Source organism: Ascaphus truei, chromosome 17 (genome assembly GCF_040206685.1).
Source record: "Ascaphus truei isolate aAscTru1 chromosome 17, aAscTru1.hap1, whole genome shotgun sequence".
In the NCBI taxonomy this organism is placed as follows: Eukaryota; Metazoa; Chordata; class Amphibia; order Anura; family Ascaphidae; genus Ascaphus; species Ascaphus truei.
In genome coordinates this window covers 37489392-37511050 of record NC_134499.1, presented here as the reverse complement: position 1 = coordinate 37511050, position 21659 = coordinate 37489392, and the positions used below count along the sequence as shown (strand labels likewise).

The 21659-nt window shown below is 42.8% G+C and overlaps 1 protein-coding gene across 3 annotated transcripts in view; it reads right to left on the bottom strand.

Annotated features, from left to right (window-relative positions):
- Positions 1 to 12894: 12894 nt before the first annotated feature.
- The window catches only part of TASOR (transcription activation suppressor), a 45725-nt gene continuing 36960 nt past the window's right edge, over positions 12895 to 21659 (bottom strand). For 2 of the 3 annotated variants that reach the window (XM_075574841.1, XM_075574842.1), the window contains 6 exons: positions 18371 to 18493; positions 17728 to 17887; positions 15401 to 15509; positions 15128 to 15306; positions 14884 to 15042; positions 12895 to 13954 (listed from right to left, as the gene is read on the bottom strand). In XM_075574841.1, the coding sequence (XP_075430956.1) occupies positions 13452 to 13954; positions 14884 to 15042; positions 15128 to 15306; positions 15401 to 15509; positions 17728 to 17887; positions 18371 to 18493 (1233 nt within the window). In that variant the 3' untranslated portion in view covers positions 12895 to 13451. Of the gene's footprint in view, positions 14080 to 14883; positions 15043 to 15127; positions 15307 to 15400; positions 15510 to 17727; positions 17888 to 18370; positions 18494 to 21659 lie in introns of all 3 variants that reach the window. The other variant, XM_075574843.1, reaches the window with a different exon arrangement.

Sequence of the window (21659 nt, the reverse complement as noted above, 5' to 3'; positions counted from 1 at the left end):
TGCATTAAAGGAAAGACTGAGTTACATTGCGTGCCTGGGTGGTTTGGCTGTAACTAGGAAACTGATTTTCCTTTATGATTAGACCACTAATAATTTGAAACACCGCTATAAATATATTCGTCATAACACAGCAGCTGTAATGCACAATACTGTGACTCCTGAAAAGCAGCAAACAATCGTTTTTGTTTATTTTTTTCGTTATGGTTTATTTGATGGGGCATTAATACTAACGTCTTAACTTTAAGAGTAAAACCATTTGGAAAAAGTAAGCATTTTCATCTCATGCTGAGGCTGCAGTTTTTCAGAAATATTTTTTGATTTGACCAATAATTAGTACTTGTCAATGATTACACACACTTGTGTGCCTTAAACGGCAAATCTGTTTAATTCCGTGTTTTTTTTAATTTATTTTTTAAACCTCACTGGCGGATGTGTAGAAATGTAGAATATTAAGTATGTTTATTAATAAAATTTAGATTCACTCTGCTGTAATCCCAGTAATTGTTCGTACACTTTGCGAAATTCTGTAGACCTCACTCGAGCATGAACAGATGTTCACTCCTTTCCTGAAGTCCATTACATCAGCAGTTGCAGAAGGCCTCCATTTCTTGTCAACTTTGTTGTGTACATTTTGTTTAATACTGCAAGATGTTCATAATCTTGATGCAGATTACAAATATTCTGTTACATAGGACATTTTCCTTCCGGTGCATAACTTGCCATGTTATCGTTTTATTTGCGAGTGCCGAAGGGGTGAGGGGGCCTTGAAACGTTGCTCTATTGGCGAGTGCTAGTTCATTTATTTGGTATATTACATAAACTGTTACATACAGGTGAGGACAAACTGATACAAGGAGGTAATGCGGGCCCTGATCGTGAGAGTTTACAATCTGGAGGGAATGAGGGATAATGTTGAAACTAGAAGGTAAGGTGGCTGCTTATTGTCGGGTAAGGCAGGTGTAGGTGTCTGTGTGTCTGTGTGTGTCTGCAGAGGCCCCGTGCTCTTCTCCACTGCATTTAAATGAAGTGCCGGGGGATTGTGTGAGGCCTCCGCAGTATCTCCTACCTTGTCTTCGGCGATGCCGCATCAAATGACGCCGCTGGGTCGTGAGGTGTCTGCATGGCAACGCGCGTCAAATGTCACGTCACATGACCCCACGTCATTTGACGATGGATTTTTAGGTAAGGGGGGGGTGGGTGCAGCCCACTAAGTTTGCGCACCCCTGGGTTAAGGTGTGGCTCAGGTTAGAAAATGGCCCAGTCTGACAGATGATGCCATTAAGGTTTTGTGGGGAGGTGGGATTGGGGGGATATTACATAGGGGTGGAGTTTGGGAGCAGCTGTGTGACTGAACCAATTGGGTTGGAGAGGGAGTGGAGTAGAATGTTGGAGGTATAGCGTGTTGGTTTCCTTGAAAAGGTGAAATTTCAGGGTGTTTTAAATAGCTGAAAGTTGGGTGAGAGTTTGATGGTACGTGGTAGGGAATTCCAGAGAGCGGAGGTAGCATGGGATAAGTCCTGAAGGAGGTAATAAGGTTGGAGCAAAGGCAGATGTCATGGGCAGAATGTAGGGGGTGTTTAGGCATGATTTGTGGATGAGGGCTGAGATATAAGGGTAGTAATGTTGAGATCTTGAAGTTATTACTAGTGGTTTACCAGGGGCGTAGTCATAGTCTGGGTTCTTGGGGGACCCCCGCTCCCCCCCCACCCCAGTCAGCGGCCCATCTCTCTGTACAGACAGCCGGGGGGTGGTATGCGGTGGCGGGCCCCGGCGTTAAACAGAAGATAAGCCGGCAAAGAAATTAGCAGTTGTTACACAAGCAGGACAGAAGGGTAGGAGCGCTCTCTAGCAGTAAACACTGGAAGTAAGAATTGTAAAACATACAGGACACCTACAAGCTCATATTGAACCCCCAAAATAACCACAACGTTTGTGTGTGTGTGTGTGTGTGTGTGTGTGTGTGTCACGGAGGAGTGCTACTGAGCATGGCAATATATATTTAAAACCAGAGACAGAACATGAAACAGACAGAGCTCAGTGCACATCCAGTGAAACTTATACACGGTACAGTGCCTAAATATATATGTATATATAACAATTAAATAAAATGGTCTTTTAGTTTAACATCAGACTTAGAACTATGCAATTAATTTTGACAAATTTATTATAAATCATTCTCCCTGGTAATGCACAGGTTAAGAATTTATATTAGTGTTAGGGACCCTTGAGATGTGGTCTGCCGTGTAGTGGCTCAGGGACTTAAACTAAAAGACCATTTTATTTAAAAGTGTTGTAAGCCTCTGAGCCACTACACGGCAGACCACATCTCAAGGGTCCCTAACACTAATATAAATTCTTAACCTGTGCATTACCAGGAAGAATGATTTATAATAAATTTGTCAAAATTAGTTGCATAGTTCTAAGTCTGATGTTAAACTAAAAGACCATTTTATTTAATAGTTATCTATACATATATTTAGGCACTGTACCGTGTATAAGTTTCACTGGATGTGCACTGAGCTCTGTCTGTGTTTCATGTTCTGTCACTGGAAGTAAGAGACTGCAGGGTCAGACCACTTGAGGGCGCTCCTCCCCTGCTATCCTGACTTGCCTGGGTAACAACTGCTGATTCCTCTGCAGCTGCATACCATCTCCCCCTGCCTGTCACTTACTAGTCACAGGTAGGCATGGAGGAGGGGGGGGGGGGGAGAGCTAGTTTTGATGATGGAGAGAGCTGGTGATTTGGGGGTGATGAGTGAGAGAATGGTGGAGGACGAAGAAAATTGAAGTCAGTATTAATGGGGCCCTGAATATTTTTCCTCGGGGCCCACACATGTCTAGCTATGCCACTGGATTTTACATTTCAATTCTAGAGGCTATGGGAAGCCAATGTAGGGATAGGCGAAGTGGTGAGGGAGGAAGAGGCATCTAGCCGTTACATTTTGGATGGATTGGAGTTGGGACACATCAAAGGTAAGCTACAGGGAGTTATTTTTGTTTTTTTCCTTGAGAGATGATTATAGTTCACCTATCTATATATCTATCTATATCCTGAGGAAGGAGGGGGTAGGTAGGATGTCTATGGAGCCTGTCCTTAAAAAGAAAGCTACAGGAGGCGCATGCGCGACGGCATGGCGCATGGTCGCATAAGATAAGAGCTCCGTGCCTCGCTTGAAAAAATCGTTGGCAGAAACCTAACAAAATCACCCACCCAACAGAAAATTTAATTAAACAAGCCCCACATTGTCCCGCGATGTCCAGAAAAACCCACAAAATAGCCCAAAAAAAAAGGACTACCGGAATACTTCGGCCGTGCAGGGTCGAGCGGAGCAGGAGGAGAAATGGCGCCGCATTCAAATGCCGGATCAGAGACTGAGCCGGACGGTGAAGGAGAGGAGCGGGATAACCCGGCACTGCATCCAGTGAGACAGTGTGATCTGGACAAACTATATGACAACCTAAAAGCACTTCTGCAGGCTGAACTCAAAGATCTAAAGAAAGAAGTGACCGGTCTGGGTGAGAGGACGAACGCCTTAGAGAACAAAATGGACCAGTCGGTCAGGGCAATAAAAAGACAGGATCGAAAATATACCGGTCTCCAGGATCAAATTAATGAGTTGCGGGAACGCCAAGAGGACTCGGAGAACAGAGACAGGCGTAACAACCTCCGGATTAGAGGGGTCCCTGAAGCCGTCCTGGACAGCGAGGAATTTATCCTAAAATGGCTGGAGACCCTGATACCCCAAAAGAATATCTGGCACTAGACAGGTGCCACAGAGCCCTGAGATCTAAGCCGCTACTGCACGAGCAGCCTAGGGACATTGTGCTCAGACTACACTATTATCGCACAAAAGAAGCGGTCCTACACAAAACGAGACCCCTACCGGTAGTGGAATACGAGGGCGTGAGGATGTCCATTTTCCAGGACCTGTCCCCGGAGACACTGGCCCGCCGGAGAGCCCTGCTGCCTCTTACAAAAAACCTGAGAGAAAAAGGGGTAAGGTATAGGTGGACCTTCCCCTTCGGCCTGCAGGTAGTGAGAGGCGGTAAAACTGTCACCCTCCGAGGACCAGAAGAGAGGGCCAGCCTTCCTTCACAAGCTGGGCCTGGGAGAAGCTCCGGCAGCCGAAGACCCAAATGCCGCCCTCCCGGAACCCGTGTGGGAGCAAAGGGCAAAATCCCCCAGAGAACAAAGGGGAGCAGTACAAGCTTAAATGTCCCTGCAAAATATCATGAAATAAAGTTACACTGTCTGTTGAGAGAGTTTCGTTAAGTTACTAAATGACATGCTCCCGGCCACGCTGAAGCAGATCCAAAAAGAGGAATCCACCTCCGATTGAACAAGATTTGAGCCCCGACACCACAGCTACAGATGACCAGCGATCACCCAACAAGCACTAAAGCAGAATCCTCGGTGAGAAAATTTGCGGCCTACCTTTTCGTTGATGGCGCCCCCCGACACAAGATGGCGAAGACTCCCTGGAAGGCGGGAATCCACAGTGACCCGCAGGAGCAGGAAGAGAGCGGTGAACGGGAAGCAGGAGCAGGCGCACGCACCTCCGCACTGGTGAGATGTCCTCCATAATGGCCGCCATCCGGATGCGCGTCACGATTGAGTCCCGGAAGGAGGGGCGCCATCTTGGAGGTGGCGCGGAACCTGCTTCCACCGTCGCGGGCAGATGACGTCACAGGCAGGAACGGGGACAGCCGAAGGCCTAGCGAGGTGGCCAGAATGCGCCGGGCTGCCCGCGCAGGCTCGATTCAGACACCCCACCGGTCAGACGCGGGGTTTTTTGAACCTGGAAAAATAATAAAGCAGTACGGGAGGGGGAAAAAAAATATATAGCGCCGCAGCAGCGGAGGTAATCAGAGGGGGACGGAAAAGGGAGAGAGAGGCAGCAAGTTAGCAAGAAAACAAAAGTAGGTAGATGAGGGGAAAATAAGCAAAAGTGGAGAGAATTAAGGAGAGAATACAACAGGATGGAGTAAGGAAGTAGACCAGAAATAATGTGAGGCAGGGAGAAAGCAAGTAGTAAGGAAGTGGCAGATGGGAAGCAAGGGAGAGAGTAAGTAAAGAACTGAAAAGAAGGAAGAATAGAAGTAGAGAAAAGAGGAAAACAGAAAGCTAAAGAGATGTGCAAGCTGGATAGTGGGAGTGGTGACTGGTAGCTGCGTGAAGGGGGAAGTGAGGAAGGACTTAGCAAGTAATGTAGAAGATGAGTTAGGGAAGTGTTAGTAGATATGAGGATAAGTGAGGTAAGGATTAGGGAGGGAGGGGAAGGGAAGCAAGGAGTAAAGAGACACAAGGTTTGGATAGACAAAAGAGATCGCACGGGGAGGATGAAAACAAGGGGATGGGGGAAGAGAACGGGAGGATAAGAAGGGAAACGCAGGTTGCTGGGGTCGTGATACCGGGGGATCAATCTGGAACGAAAGGGGTGCGAAAAAGGCCGAGAGAGACTCTAGTTGAGTATAGAACAAGTTAGGTTTCGTTAAATTAAGCTCAGGAAGAGCGAGGCAGGAGAGGGGGGAAGTGACCTGCTTCACAAATCCGCATGGGCCACGCACTAGGGGGGAGGAGGGTGGTTCTCCAGGGCCCTAGTGAAGTCCTTTGGGTCAGGACGCTGAGGGAGGGTGAACTCCATCCCACGTTATATCCGGACTGCAGGAAAGGAGTCCAGCTACCCAAAGGCGATGTTCTCGTCAAAGAGGCGGCTTCGCGAGACGACGAGAGTTCTTCTGTTTTATGACATGTCTAGTGTTTGTTGTGTCCCCCCCGGTGTGCCCCCCCTTGTGTGTTTCTGTAGGTGGAGAAGAGCGTTGCTGTAGTACGAGGAGGAGAGGAGGCCTTGATTCTGGTCCAGGAGCACCAGTCAGGAACAGATATCGGCAGCAAAGTCGTCTCACACTCTTCAATGAGTAAGGAACTCAGGCTAGTATCACATAACATTAAAGGGTTTAACAGCCCGGCTAAATGCAGTCGCCTTCCGAGATTACAAGCGTAAAGGGGCAGAAATTCTGTTTCTGCAAGAAACACATTTCTCTCAGGACAACTACCCCAAATTCCTGGATAAGGATTACACGACACACTTCTTGTCTTCCGCGAAAGTCAAGAAAAGGGGGGTGGCCATACTAATCCATAAACGAATACCGTTTGTAACCGACAAGACATTCAAAGATAAAGAGGGTAGATTCCTCATTGTAAGAGGTGCAATCCAAGGGTTCCCAATTACTCTAGCAACACTATATGCCCCCAATGAGACAGCCCCAGATTTCTTCTCCACCTTCTTTGGGAAACTTAACAAAGTGGCCCGAGGTAATATTATCGTTGCAGGAGACCTGAACAGGGCACTGCGAGAGGACCTTGACAGATGTTCATCCACTAATGTTACACACAGACCTGACATAGTAACAGTTAAAAAAGGGTTATGTGACTGCCAATTACTCGACATATGGAGGGAACAACACCAGAGACTGAGGGAGTATACCTTTTATTCACACCCACATGACACCTATAGCAGGATCGATTACTTCCTTGTATCCAACAGAATGGTCCCTGGGGTCTCTCGCACCGAGATCCATGATATTTCATGGTCAGACCATGCATCTATAGAGCTGTGATGCACACTAATCCCACTAGACAGACTTAGAGCGAACTGGAAGCTAAACGAGATCTTGTTGAAAATCCCAGCCCTACAGGCAGAAATTGGGGAAAAGCTCAAACAATATTTCGAGGAGAATGAGGGGAGTGTGGCAACACACTCCACGCTGTGGGAGGCCCATAAGGCTACCCTCAGGGGGGTCATTATGAATCTGGCCGCTAAAAGAAAAAGAACGGGAGGGAAAAATCCTGAAGCTAGAAAAGCAGCTAGCGGAGTTTTCCTCCCTACACAAAAAACATAAGAATGCCCACACGTTGAATCAAATATTAGCCACAAAAACTAGTCTTAACCTCCTCCTCTCCGCCCAGGCTGAGAAGGAAATGGCCTGGTCCCAGCGGAAATTTTATGATAAAGCTAACAAGCCTGACACACTACTTGCCAATAAGCTAAAAAAACAAGCTTCCAAATTATTACATTCACGCAATCCGAAACCACGAAGGGGACCTCACCTACATCCCAGAGAAAATAGCAGGGGAATTCAAAAAGTATTACGAAATATTATACAATGGGGATAAGGTAACCCACAATCGGAAAACAAAGGAGGAGTTACGGTCCTTCTTAAAAGAGAGATGCGACAGGGAGGCACTCCAGTCGGACTTCTCGATGGAGGAACTCTCTGGGGTCATCAAAGCACTAAAACCCGCTAAAGCCCCAGGGCCGGATGGCTTCTCGAATTTATATTACAACAAATACATAAAAATTCTAGCCCCCCACATGTTAAAGTTATTCAACGAAATCTTAGCAGGGGCCTCATTCCCAGCGCAAATGCTCCAAGCCTCAATATCGGTGATCCATAAACCCGGAAAGGACCTGGCAGACTGTAAGAGCTACCGGCCCATTTCACTGATTAACTCGGACCTCAAAATATTTTCTACACGCATAGCCAACAGGGCGGGTAGAGTTCTTCCCGGGTTAATCCACACGGATCAAGTAGGGTTTATCGGAGGTAGGCAAGCGGCAAACAATACCAGGAGAATTATAGACCTAATAGATCTGGCCCAAAAAGAAAAAATACACTCCATGGTGTTAAGTCTGGACGCTGAGAAAGCCTTCGATAGAATAGACTGGCCCTACCTAACAGAAACACTGAGAGCATTTGGCTTTGAGGGACGCCTTCTGCAGGCCATCCTGGCGCTGTATAAAAACCCAACAGCAAGAGTGAGATTTCAAATTGTTCTGAGGGGAAACCTTGATATCAAAAGTGGAACACGACAGGGATGCCCGTTGTCGCCACTACTGTTCGCCTTATGTATAGAACCCCTGGCGGCACACATCAGAAATAACCCAGATATCTCTGGTATCTTAGTGGGAGACCAAATGCACAAAGCCGCTCTATATGCGGACGATGTCATTCTCACATTAGCCAAACCTCTCACATCTCTTCCAAATGTATTCAATATACTGGGCAAATTTAACCAAATTTCGGGATTTAAGATCAATCAGTCTAAATCAGAAGCCCTCAATATTAATTTACCAAAAGAAGTCGAAAAGCTGATTGACCTCAATTTTAAGTTCAAATGGCAACCCTCCGCTATCAAATATTTAGGGGTTTATCTCACGAGGGATTACAAATCTTTATATAAAGCAAAGTTCCCCAAGGTCATCAAGACGCTGGGGGAGGATCTCCGGACATGGATGAAGGGGAGTATCTCATGGATTGGGAGGATACATAGCGTGAAAATGAATCTCCTCCCAAAGATGCTATATCTCTTTCAGAGTCTCCCTATCCCTTTGGTACAGGCAGACATCCTCTCCCTCCAGTCAAAAATAATGAAATTTATTTGGAACGGGAAAAACCCAAGAATTGCTAAGGGAATCTTAAAACGCCCCACATTAAGAGGAGGGTTAGCGGTGCCTTGCTTGCAGGCCTACTACAAAGCAGCCCAATTAGGGCAGATTCTCCAATGGCACACTGACCCAAGCTTACGGAGATGGGTAGAGTTGGAGAAGAAATGTTGTGCACAAATTGAAATCCGAAACTTAATCTGGTTACCCAGGGAAGGGGTACGCAAGATGAACATTCCGCTGCAGACCATGGTCAATTCATTAAAAGTTTGGGAGGCCACGAAATTCAAATGTCATTTGACTACCAAAACATCATTAATGACGCCAATAGTGGGCAATCCAGACTTCGCTCCGGGCCTGAATAGCAAAAACTTCCTGATCTGAACTCAAAAGGGGTTTTCCCGTCTAAAAGATCTGGAGGGCATAACGACCATACAAACATTTGATCAAATTAAATCCTCTAATAATATCCCAAATAGTGAATTCTTTAGGTACCTCCAGATCAGAGATTTCTATAATAAAACGCCAATTAGACCGGCGCGAACAAATTTTGAGCAGCTGTGTTCCAGAGATACGGACACAAGGGGACTCACATCTAGAACGTACAGGGAAGTGATCTGCCAGAAGACGACCATTGACAATAGACTGAGTTACATGAGACACTGGGAATCGGACCTAGGGGAGACTCTAGAGGACGACGAATGGGACAGAATTATACAGGCGGCTGCGAAAAGCTCAATCTGCACCACATTAAAGGAGAACGCATATAAAGTCCTTATGAGGTGGTATTACACTCCGACGCGCTTAGCGAAATTTGTAAAAGGCTACTCCCCTCTTTGCCCTAAGCAGTGTGGGGAAGCGGCAGATCTCCAATATATGCTGTGGTCTTGCACTAAGGTGGCCCCTATTTGGGAACAGATTAGAGAATGGATTCAGCGGATTCTCGGTTTGGAGATCCCCCTGGACCCGTGGCTGTTCCTGTTGGGCAGGCGGATCCAGGGTCTGTCAAATGCGACGCATAAATTGATCGCGCACTTTGCTACTGCTACGAGGTGCGAGATCGCAGCATTATGGAAGCAACAGGAAATCCCAATTCTCCCTAAGATAAAAACCAGAATTTGGCATGTCTGCCGGATGAAACAATTAACGAGTTTAGTTAATGACTCCGGCACAAAATTTCTAAAGGTCTGGGAACCATGGTTAGCCCAGGTAGACATCCCAGGAGTGGACGCCACCACAATCTTGCACTAATTTACCTAGGTGCGTTCTCCTTTAAGGGCAGATCAGACGACACGACTCAGTGACGCACAGTTAGCAGACTTTCCTAAAAGCTTAGAGCTGGAAAAAGGATACTCCAGAAGAACCTGATCCAGGTAATCTCCTCAGATGACGACTAACAAGGTGGCCAAAAGTCACAAGAATGAGCAGAATCAAGAAACGCCAGCCGCTCATCCCCCACCCCCCTTCCCTACCCTCTATCCCTGTCCCCTTGCCAAGTTCGTCCCGTCCTGTTTGTAAAGTGTTTTGTAGATGTGTATTAGTAGTATCTATACATGTGATTGATATAATTGGAACTGTTATAATGGGCTGTGTTACATTGGTTGTACTTGCAATTTCCAATAAAAATTCAAAGTTGAAAAAAAAAAGAAAGCTACAAGGAAAACAAAGTACTGCGCTGCATGTGATAAATCAGCGTTGGCCAACAAGAAGCTCTGCAAGGCTTGCCTTAACGAGATGCAGCAAAATTCCGATGGAACCAATGTCCGATTTCATGGATGACCGATAAAACTCACTAAAATGTATCCTTTTGAAGATGAAAACAGAAGCCTGGCATTACCCTCCTAAGGTGGATGCTGTGATCTTGAGATTCGCGAGATGTACAACTCTGCTAGTGGATGACGTGTCCTTTGGGGATACTATGGCCGGGAAGGGGCCATAAGAAAAAAATAATCTACATGCGACCCCATTTTAGCCCTGGGAAAATGGCCTATCAGGCGTCACGATGTATCAGCAACCATTCTGGAATTAAGAGCATTGCAGATAGAAAGGCAGCAACTTGAAAATTTGGTCAGATAACCAAACAGCCATAACCTACATAAGAGAACAAAAAGTCCATCTCTTCAATGGGCAGTATCCATAAACATTGCTTTGGCAGTGCAACATCTGGAAAATTCACAGCAATCCATGTAGCAGAAAAACGTGAGCCAAAAAACTGGTGGAAATGCAACTTCCCAATATAGATCTCATAGCAGTGGCAGCAAACAAAGCTAAAGAGATGCTTGAGTTGGTTCCTTTTATAATAATTACATTAGGTGTCTCACAACCACATCCACACATGGAACCAACACCAATAAAAAAAAATCAACATTTTATATACTGTATAGTCTAACACCACAACACTGACAGAAATTAAATTTTACATTTTTTTATTGCAAAAAAATTAATTACAGTGGCCTCATAGGCAATACCTACCCTTGGTAATGAAAGGGCAAATCTTAGCAATATATTCTTGGAAACAAAATGCCCATATCTGCACTTTATTGGATGAGTACTTTCAGAAAATATACATTTTAAGGGGGGTGCTTTGTTACAGGTGTTGCCATGTATGTCAGCAGCTGAAATGAGTGGAAATGAGAAAAAGACCACCATTTTCAGATTCCAGGCTAGAAATATTTTTTGGGGAAACATTACCTAAAACATTTCCTAGCTTGTGTACCCTCAAAATATGTACTTTTATGGTGGTATTTTTATGCTAGACTCGTTTTGCTTTGCTATGGCTGTGCTTAAAGTGCCAGCGACGGCAAAACAAATTCATTGCCACCGTCGTGTGCGCTTATAGTAAGCGCAGCGGATTGGGCGCGATCGCTAGAGGTCATTTCTATTTGATTTTCCAGCGACTGTTGCGTCGCCGGCACTATAAGCATAGCCTAATGATGGTGAGCGCCTGTTGCTTTAAGGTATTAAAAATTCAGACGTGAAGAGCCTTATGCAGTCTTATCAATTTGGTGCCTCAAATTGCCAAAATAGTATGGAAGGCAATGCATATCTGATCGAAGTCTCAGTGGACCCAGGGTGATAAAGTAGAGTATCCTCTTCGATGATTACATTGCAGTCAAATTCATCCCACAAGTTCAAAGTCAGTATATGTCTGAGAAACTTAAAGATCACCATGTTCAACAAGAATTCCTGTCCAGGCATCTTTATGTGGAAACGTGTTACCTTTGCCTATGTTTTTTTGAAGCCACATCCCAAGAAATTGATACTGTTATCGGGATAGTTTTGTGCAACAGTAGTTTTAACTTGCCAATGATGGCAAACAAAGTGAATCCCTGCGCTTTTCCCATTGGGCTAACAATAAATGGGGAAATAAATATACATAGTGAAGCTTAAGTCTGTAAGACAAAGGAGACTTTTGATTGCATCTTTTGATCAAATAATGACAAGCCTTCTAACCAACGTCAAGGTAAGCCTCATTTAAGGCTTACCTTGACGCTGGTTAGCGGGCTTGTCATTATTTGATCAAAAGATGCAACCGAAAGTCTCCTTTGTCTTACAGACTTAAGCTTCACTATGTATATTTATTTCCCCATTTATTGTTAGCCCAATGGGAGAAGCGCAGGGATTCACTTTGTTTTTTTTCTCATATGTATGACCAATTTTTTTCACCAGCAGAATACTCCCTACACGGAGAAGCGTAGTATCTATATCAATGATAACAAACATCTTTTGAATTCAGCCATGATAAATACTGGTGTGACCGACAAGCCTTACTAATTTCGGGCCTCTTTTTAGATCCAGGACAATAGCATTTTGTATTTATGTTCAAGATTACACAGAGTAGGTTTTAGAAACTGATGCAAAGTTTGAAGGCGGTCTTAATTTTTGTCAAATTTACAGTGTTATACAAAGATTTGTGGCCAGAACTTTTTTGTAGGGAAAGACATGCTACACATGTATGTTTGAACTCTGAGGCATGTACTTTCACAAATATCTTTTTGTGGCGGGGAGGTTTCTTCTACGGCATAGTTGTCATTCGTTACCGATAGCATGTACCTTTTACATTCAGCCATGTAAATTTCAGACGTGAACGGTCTGGCTAATTTGGGGTCCTTATTGGCCAAAAAAAAAAATACATAAAACCATCAGTATAATCTGGAACAGAGCAATAATATTTAGTATTAATTTTATGAATTTGTTAGCAATATCTGGTAGAATACATTTTCATATTTGAGTCCGGTACAAATGAAAAGCTCAACTTGTGCTGAAAAAAAACCAATATATATTTCATAGTTATATATGAAGCTAATCACAGGAATCATACTTTAACAAATGTATTCCAAAAGCTTGAAAATGTGTGGCCAAGCACGTGGCAATCACCTGTGGCACGGAAGGGTTTAAGCATGAATTGTTGAAATTCTGGGCAAGTGTAAATAAAATACTATCAAACTGCCAAGTGCACAAAGTTTATTGTTGTAAAGGGAACTGCACCATTGTCAGTTTATAAATGTGTTTAGTGAAAATTTTGTAACACTTGTTAAAATAATTGTATTTGTTCCTACATTAAAAAAAAAAAAAAAAAACTTTACAAAAATGCACTATTTCAAATATATACAAGACACATTGAGGTAACCAAAGACCAAAAAAAAAAAAAGTGGCTTCTATGTTTACTAAAATGATTTTACTTAAAGCAAACATTTTTCATATAACCAGTTTCAAGAGTTAAACACTGTTCAAATACCAACATAAAAAAACAAGAAAACATAAAAAGTGCAAACAAAATTTCCAACACAATGACTTAAAAAATATTTATTTGCTTGCAGATGTTCTTAATGGTACGAGGCAGCATTTTTTTAGAAGGGAAAAGAACAGTGTTTTCTGTTCAGTGTATAATAAAACTTGTAATTCACGTTTTGTAGAAATTGAACAGTCTTAGAAAAGGTCATATATATATATATATATAAATATTTATATAGTTTTTTTTTTAATACGGTCTGAAAAAAAAAATCATTTCAAATTCCACTTCTGATCCCACTTTGAATTTTGTGATGCTTTAGGTTCCGTCACTTGACTATACGAACTCCTAAAGTAGTTTCTTCCTTCTTGAGTTTGGTTTGCCAAGATTGGGTTCATTGTTCCTAAAAATGTCTGATGAGTGAGAACATTGAAATGGCTGAATTGATGAGACATACTCAAGGGTCTACTGTGATCTTGAAAATCATTGCAAAGCTCATCCCCAGTTGAAGTGCTATTCTCTCCTGCAATACAGGCTGTTGTAGAGACGGGAGTAACTGGCTGCACTTCATCTATATCAGCATTGGGAGTCTCGTCTTTTGTCAGGTTAGTGGAACCGTCAGGTAGAGGTGTGTCTACATAATCTGGTTCTTTTGTACTCTCCTCATTGTGACATTCAAATTTCAAAGACTCTGTACATACTTCTATCTGTGGTGTGTCATCCCCTGAATCTAAAGACATATCCTCTTCCTCCTTGTCATCTGTTTCTCCAGGAACTGTATTGAAAAGAGAAGTTTCCTGAATATAAGGTTCCAAAAATATGACTCACTCTTAACGTCTTTTCAAGTTCATCATGCATAGGCAGGGGCGGGATCTTCCACCACTCGTTACCTTGATTGACCTTTGGAGTAAAAGTTGGGATTTTCAGACAGCAATCAAAGCACATTAGGAAATCCCAACACTTCCCAAAAGGTCTCATTTGTCAAATAAAACTATGTAAAATTGGCGGGGTGATCATCTAATCACACAATATATGGGGAGGGGGAATGGGGAGAGAATTCACCCTTATATCAGAGCTCGATCCAGCATCAACTGCCATTCAAGCCAAAAGCAGTTAACACCGGATTGAGTTCACACTCATTCTTCGAGTTTAGCAAATCCCTGCGATTATTGAAAAAGTCACCATTAAACTTAAAGATGTTGTAAGCACAACTTAATTTTATCTAAAATTACAAATTTTCTACGGTCTTAAATGAGCAATCCATGCAATATGCTACGTGTTACTAATTATATATATTAATTCAACTCAATGCCATTTTAATGAGGTTAAATATACTGAGCTTCCTTTGATTTCTATAGCAAGTTTTAACACACCTCCCCAGCAGTGCAAGATCTTTGCAACACTTTCCTGTTTGTGATCATTTGTTGCCAATAATCCCAGCAGTCTGAGCTGCAAACTGTAATATATAATGTTACCTTAGTAATATAAGAATACATTGTAGCTGCTGCGTTACACTTACTGAAGGTTTGATTACAAAAATGGTTGCCTTTCAGTTTCAAAGTGGATTGAGGCTTGGATTGCCTCTTTAAAGATAAATCCATTAACAACTTCTCTACCAAGCAGAAACGGAGTCTCAATTTGGGGCCCCACCCAATCGCTAGTTGTGAATGGACAAAACACGATGGAATAAAATACGGTAAATACCTGCTTGGTTCTCTTGAATAGCCAGCTGTGACAGGCAGTTCTCTTCAGTGTTTGAGCTATGGTAACCAACAAGGTTTGTAAAGTTTTGCGTAAAATCCTCCATCGTTGTAACCACAATCCCATTGTCAGAATAATTAGGAAATAATGAAGCACTCTTTTCTGGAAAAATACAAATATATAAATACCACACCTTTTTTTCTTCTAAATAAATACCCAACAATACAAACGTCCAATCAAGTTTTACCTGTTAGAAAAATAACATGTCGTTGCTGTATGTTCTGAGCCTGAAGTTTGATAAGACAGTCAAGTTCTGGAGCTTGTCGAGTTTGAGAATCGCAGTTATGATATGAAAGAATCTCCACCAGGTGTTTCTTTTGGTAAGTGTTTAGGAGAGTCAACATACGTAGAGCATTTGCATTCATTCTATAGGTAGGGGGGGGGAAAGAAAGGACAGTGTCAGACTTGGTATGAAATGTTTGGAAAGTGAATAACATTTTGTAGCAAATACTCTGCTCACCTGCCCAACTCCTTAAGTTTTTTCTGAAATTTACAGTGAATTTTCCACTGCCACTTTCCTTCAGGGCTGTCTGTTTCTTCGAGGAAGCTGAGGAATTTTTTCAGTGCATCTGTAAGGAATATGGCAGCAGATAAAGTATTTTAATCAATCTGGTACTTTAGGGGTTAATGTTGGTTACAGAATATCTGAAAAATACAAGAATTGTTTTTACGACAGGTCAAGACCCTTCCTGTTTCTGGGTTGATGTCGAAAGGAAGCTTAACCTGGGGTTATTACTGATGGCCTACTAAAAGTAAAATAAGTATAGTTTGGGAGGCCAGATGGTCTGTCAGCCTCAAAAACAAACAAAAAAAAACAAACTTACATTCCTGAATATCCCCTGTGCGTCAGAGGATGACCAACAGGTCACCTCTTAGTCTGAGGGCTGTATTAAATATGGAATTCTGGGCCTGACCGCAATTTGCAAGAACAGAAGATAGATATTTGTAACCGTTATCATTACATCAATCAAATCATGCCAAACACTTCATGATTAGGAGGCGCAACGAAACAGATCTGTTTCTCCTGCAAAAATAGACATCATATATGGGTATATTTAATATTGAAGCGTGTATGTGGAGTGCAAAAACACAACAGTGCCTTTTATATAGAGGCAAACTGTCAAGTCCACAGGAAGGTGTTTTTTTTTCTCTCTCTTAAGTCTTAAATGTCAGCCAGCGCTGATTGGAAAATATAAGCTCACCCCCTGTCAATGGGAGAACAATAATATATAGGCCTTGCCAGGGAGTTATGAAATCAGAATTAAACAGGTAATTTGGGATTGGATATGTGAATTCTCATCAATCCTACGTCAGAGACCTCTGGGAAGAACCTATGACATATGGTAACTTCCTGTATAGCGATTTCTGATCATGTTTACACTGTTATTTTAAGAAACAATCTGTATTTATATTTATAACTATGTTTTTGTAATCTCTAATCTAAAACACTTTTTGAATATTAAAGCCTCGCATAAGTAATACTTAGGGGTCTGATTGTGGAGAGTAAAGTACATTTTCGGACACATTTTACTATAACAGATTTATGTTTGTTAAGTGCATAGTTTTTCCTCAAAAACTGGAACCATTAGACTCTGGAAATAATTTAATATTTATTTTGGTGTTGGCAGTGTATCAGCAGATATTGATCGTAACAGAGTAAGGGTAAATATTAACCCATTTGAAGTACTTTGTGAAAGAGAAAGGTGGGGCAAAGAGTTGGCTGTGTATTAACCCTGATTGCATATAGGTCACTTGCTCACAAGTGTGCTGTCCGTGACAGACTGTATATTGGGACGGATTGAGGGGGTGGGGGGAGGAGAATATTAATTTGAGGGACCTTACAAGGTTAAAAGTGACTAAACTAGATAGCTATGTGTATTAACCCATGTCCTATAATACAGGTCTCGTGCTCACAGGTGTGCCCTACGTGGCAGCATCTATGAGAGAAAGCCTTTTTGGGTCAATATTTAACTTAAATAGCCAAATGGATTTTCTGGCTTGGTCAAACTAGGACGCAAAATAAGGACAAACTGGCATGTGGTGTTTATTCTACAGCCTTTTTTTAATCTTAAGCCACACTAGCATTTTCAACAACTGCTTATAAACGTGGTAACGCGGAAACCTTGGAATTTGCTTCTTTTACCTCCCTCCCTTTACTGTGATTTTACAGTGTGTTGGGCAAGATGCGCCATATGGTTATCCCAAAACTCATTTTGGATCTGTGGAAATTATATTTTTTACGAGAGACATATAGGGATATATTTACCAAGCAGGCTTCTGCCACAAGGCAACTTCTGGTGATGGGAGACACCTTAAAGCACATTCAAGTCAAACTGTAAGGTGTCTTATAGCAGAAGACTACTTAGTAAATATGGGCCATAATGTTTAACATAAAACCTAAACATTTTCATACAAAAAAAGACATTTGACAAATTGGGCCTCAATTCTCTCCCCTAGTGAATAACAGAAATAAAATAGAAAAGCTGGGGTAGCACAGAAGCCTGAAGACTTCTCAGTTTCTCCACTATTAGCCTATAAAGTTGCCAAATAGGCAATAAGTTACAAATAATTGGAAACATGCAACATGATCTCCTTTGCGTGATATGCAAGTCTGTTACACTCGCAATGCATCTTTATTTATTTATTATCCTGCAGTTAAATAAGAAGAATTAACATAGCCGTCTTGTTCATTTAGATTTGCAGAAACTCAATCGAGAATAATGCTAACAGTCATTGTACTGGAAACCAAGGATTCATAAACATCAAAATATTACAGACATATCTTACCAACTGTGACAGATTCTGGATTTAGCACGGTTTCATCAGACACAACGAAGCCCCCAGACACAAACAGCTCATTGTATGTATGGTTTTTCAAATCATCCAAACTGTCAACTCCAGCAAAACTGACACACGACAGCCTCTTCAACGTTACTAAAGCAGGTATCTGTAAATAAAAAGTGTTGGATAATTTCTCTTAAATGTTATCTGTATCTAAATGCCATTAGATAACGTGTGAGTGAACAAATAAGTTCCCCAAGAAAAACAAAATGGAGCAAAGTTTAACAAATTTTACTTGGGATATCTTAAGCAATTAGTAACAAGACATTACCTTTAACTGAACTTTAAAAAATGCCAATGGAGAGAGAGCCCGTGTAAAGTCTCATTATAGCAACTGCCTGCTAGTGATTTAAATACACAACCTGTTCTGAGTGAATCTTCAAGGCATGTAACAATAATTCTTGGAAGGGAGCAGGGACTGAGCTCTAAATTACTTCACTGCTGCAAACGTTTGGTTTTAAAATTACACCGAGGCACAAAACTTTTTTGTTAATTCTTTTTTCCCACACCAATGGATCCAAGAACTAACGCTACAAGGCGATTCAAGTTAGTTACGTTTAAAAAAAAAAAAAAAAATCAAAAACCTCACCTTATGAATACAGTTGGCAATGTCTTCATTCTGAATAATTATTAATAGTTTATCGGACACGGCGTTGGACTGCAGAAACTGTTCTGGGCGGCACTCTGCATTACCCAGCTTTGTAAGATATTCCTGAAAACAAAAATGCCACAATGCACATCAGAATGCCACAATAAACGCTATTTCTGTACATGGGTATAAACTATTTTATGCATTATGTATCATCGTGTCAAATTGTGAGCATATTTCAAACCTTTAAATGTTCTTGTGAAATGTTTGTCTAACTAACCATATATATTTTGTCAAACTGGCTGTAGCATTGGGCTTCCCTGTCTTGTTATATACATTTGCCACGCTCAGTAGCACTTCTTTTGATAGACACAGACACACAGTGTTGGGGTTTAAGCTTGCTGGGAATGTGTGTGTTAAGTCTGAATGTATTAGGTTTTAGTAAAATTGTCTTTAGTATGTACAAGGTGGCAAAACCTAGCAGAGCCAAGAATAAAGATACAATCGTTATATAAAAAAATTGATCCTTTATATCTTTATTTGGAAGATTATACACTATATGTAGCTTATTCTGAAAGGTGAGAAAACCCGTCATCTGAGTCATTACATGAAATGTCCCATTGACTTTAACGGAACTTTTCATGCGATAGCCCATCTGCGCTCATCACGCCTTACAGAATAAGCCCTGTGTGTCCATAGTTACTTTGGATTATTTTTTATAACCCTTACCAAATGTCTTTTGTGACAAGACTAAACATTTAGAATACCCAATTCCTCATTGAATGCGGTGTATAAACATTTCAATTATCTAAAATAAAGGGGGATCAATATTTGCCAGAAGATTAGGCTTAATGATAATCAAGAGAAATGTATTGATTTTTCACACTTATAATTTTGAAGTGATCTTCCCAATCTCGTCTCCCATATAGTTTAATTTGTGGGCGGCGTACCATTTCTTATACATTTACAACATTTAATAGAATTTAGATATTTAGAATCTGCAAGACTGATTATTTGATGCTTTAATGTTATTGCCCAACACAATTTAGCACAGTGCAGCTGAAGAGGTTCAACACTGGCTGTCTTTAAATACTGTCCACTCTGTTTTAGCACTAAAAAAAAAGGTTTTGTGGTTTACATATAAATTCAAAACTACTGCTACTTCTGTATAGTGATTTTTGTGAACTATTACACGCTCTTGAAAATGTTATAAAATTAAGTCGAATATCAACTTTGACAGATCAAGTGGGGGAGCTTGAATTAATAGCCACAAGGGAGCAGTATGATAACATAGGCATTAATGAAACATGGTGGGATGAAACTTATGACTGGGCAGTTAATGTAGAGGGTTATTCCATTGTTTGCCAGGATCAAGCAAATAGAAGAGGTGGAGTATGTTTATATGTTAAACCGGATCTAAAACGTTTTGTAAGGGAAGATGTTTATGAAGGGATTGATGAGAATGTAGAGACCTTGTGGATACAAATTAGCAGTGGAGGTAAAAATACAAATGGAGAAGGCATCAAAACTAGGTCATGTTTTCATTATGGGTGATTTTAATTATCCAGACAAACTGGGGCAATAAGATTAGCATTACAACAAAAGGAAACAGGGGTGCTTAAAGACAATTACATGACCCAAATTATTGAGGAACCAATCAGGAGGGGCAATACTGGATTTGGTAATAAACAGTGTAGAAGTAATACCCAAATGCTCCTGGACTTTAACATTTGTTAAAAGTGATCATAACATGGTCTCATTTGAAATAAATGATCAAAAACCATATTATTTGGGTTCAGCAAAGACTTGAAACGTTACAAAGACATATTTTAATAAACTAAGGGTTAATCTACAAGGACTACATTGGGATTATATTTTTGCAGGGAAACACGTGGAAGATAAATGTGCATTCTTTAAAACATTGTTCAAAAAGCACACTTAGTGTATATCCTTGGGTAATAAAAATAAAAGAAACAAGTCTAAACCAATGCGACTAAATAAACAGGTAGGGGAGGAAATGGAAAAGAGGCAGGCGTTTAGATTCTTTAAGACAGAAGGGATGGAGGCATTGTATCAATTATAAGGAACTAGCTGAGAGACCCGGCGTTGCCCGGGATGTAAATGGGTAATAGGTAGTATCTTATACTATATTAGTGAAAGCACTGTATGTTTGCCTGCCTGCCTGCCTGCATGCATGCCTGCCTGCTGGATGTCCGGTGTCCCTAGCGGCAATCTCATTGGTCCCTTGGCCCGCCCGCCCCCGCACACCTCTCATTGGCCTCACACACTCACACCACCCCCTTGGCCCGCCCCCCACACCTCTCATTGGCCTGAGGCGGAGTGACGGGCCAAAGGTCCAAAAAAATAAATAAAACACACACACACACACACACACACACACACACACACACACCTACCTCTCTCCCCTCTCCAAATCACCTCTTCCCCCTCCCCAGCGGCATCACCTCTTCCCCCTCCCCAGCGGCATCACCTCTTCCCCCTCCCCAGCGGCATCACCTCTTCCCCCTCCCCAGCGGCATCACCTCTTCCCCCTCCCCAGCGGCATCACCTCTTCCCCCTCCCCAGCGGCATCACCTCTTCCCCCTCCCCAACGGCATCACCTCTTCCCCCTCCCCAGCGGCATCACCTCTTCCCCCTCCCCAGCGGCATCACCTCTTCCCCCTCCCCAGCGGCATCACCTCTTCCCCCTCCCAGCGGCATCACCTCTTCCCCCTCCCCAGCGGCATCACCTCTTCCCCCTCCCAGCGGCATCACCTCTTCCCCCTCCCCAGCGGCATCACCTCTTCCCCCTCCCCAGCGGCATCACCTCTCCCCCCTCACCGCTCCAAATCACCTCTCCCCGCTCCAAATCACCTCTCCCCCCTCCAAATCACCTCGCTTCCCGCAGCTGCCACGCGGCGCGTAAGATGGCGGACCCCCTTCCTCCCTCGCGGCGCCGAGTCAGAGGGTGGCGGCGCCCGGAAGTACAGGTAGGTGTCGCTCCCCCACCTCCGGCGCCAAACGGAACTGAGAAAGGGCGCATCAACTGAGGTGTGTGTGTGTGTGTGTGTGTGTCACTGTCCACTGCCCCCCCCCCTATCCACTGCCCCCCCCTCCTGTCCACTGCCCCCCCCTCCTGTCCCCCCTCCTGTCCACTGCCCCCCCCCCTCCTGTCCACTGCCCCCCCCCTCCTGTCCACTGCCCCCCCCCTCCTGTCCACTGCCCCCCCCCTCCTGTCCACTGCCCCCCCCTCCTGTCCACTGCCCCCCCCCTCGTCCACTGCCCCCCC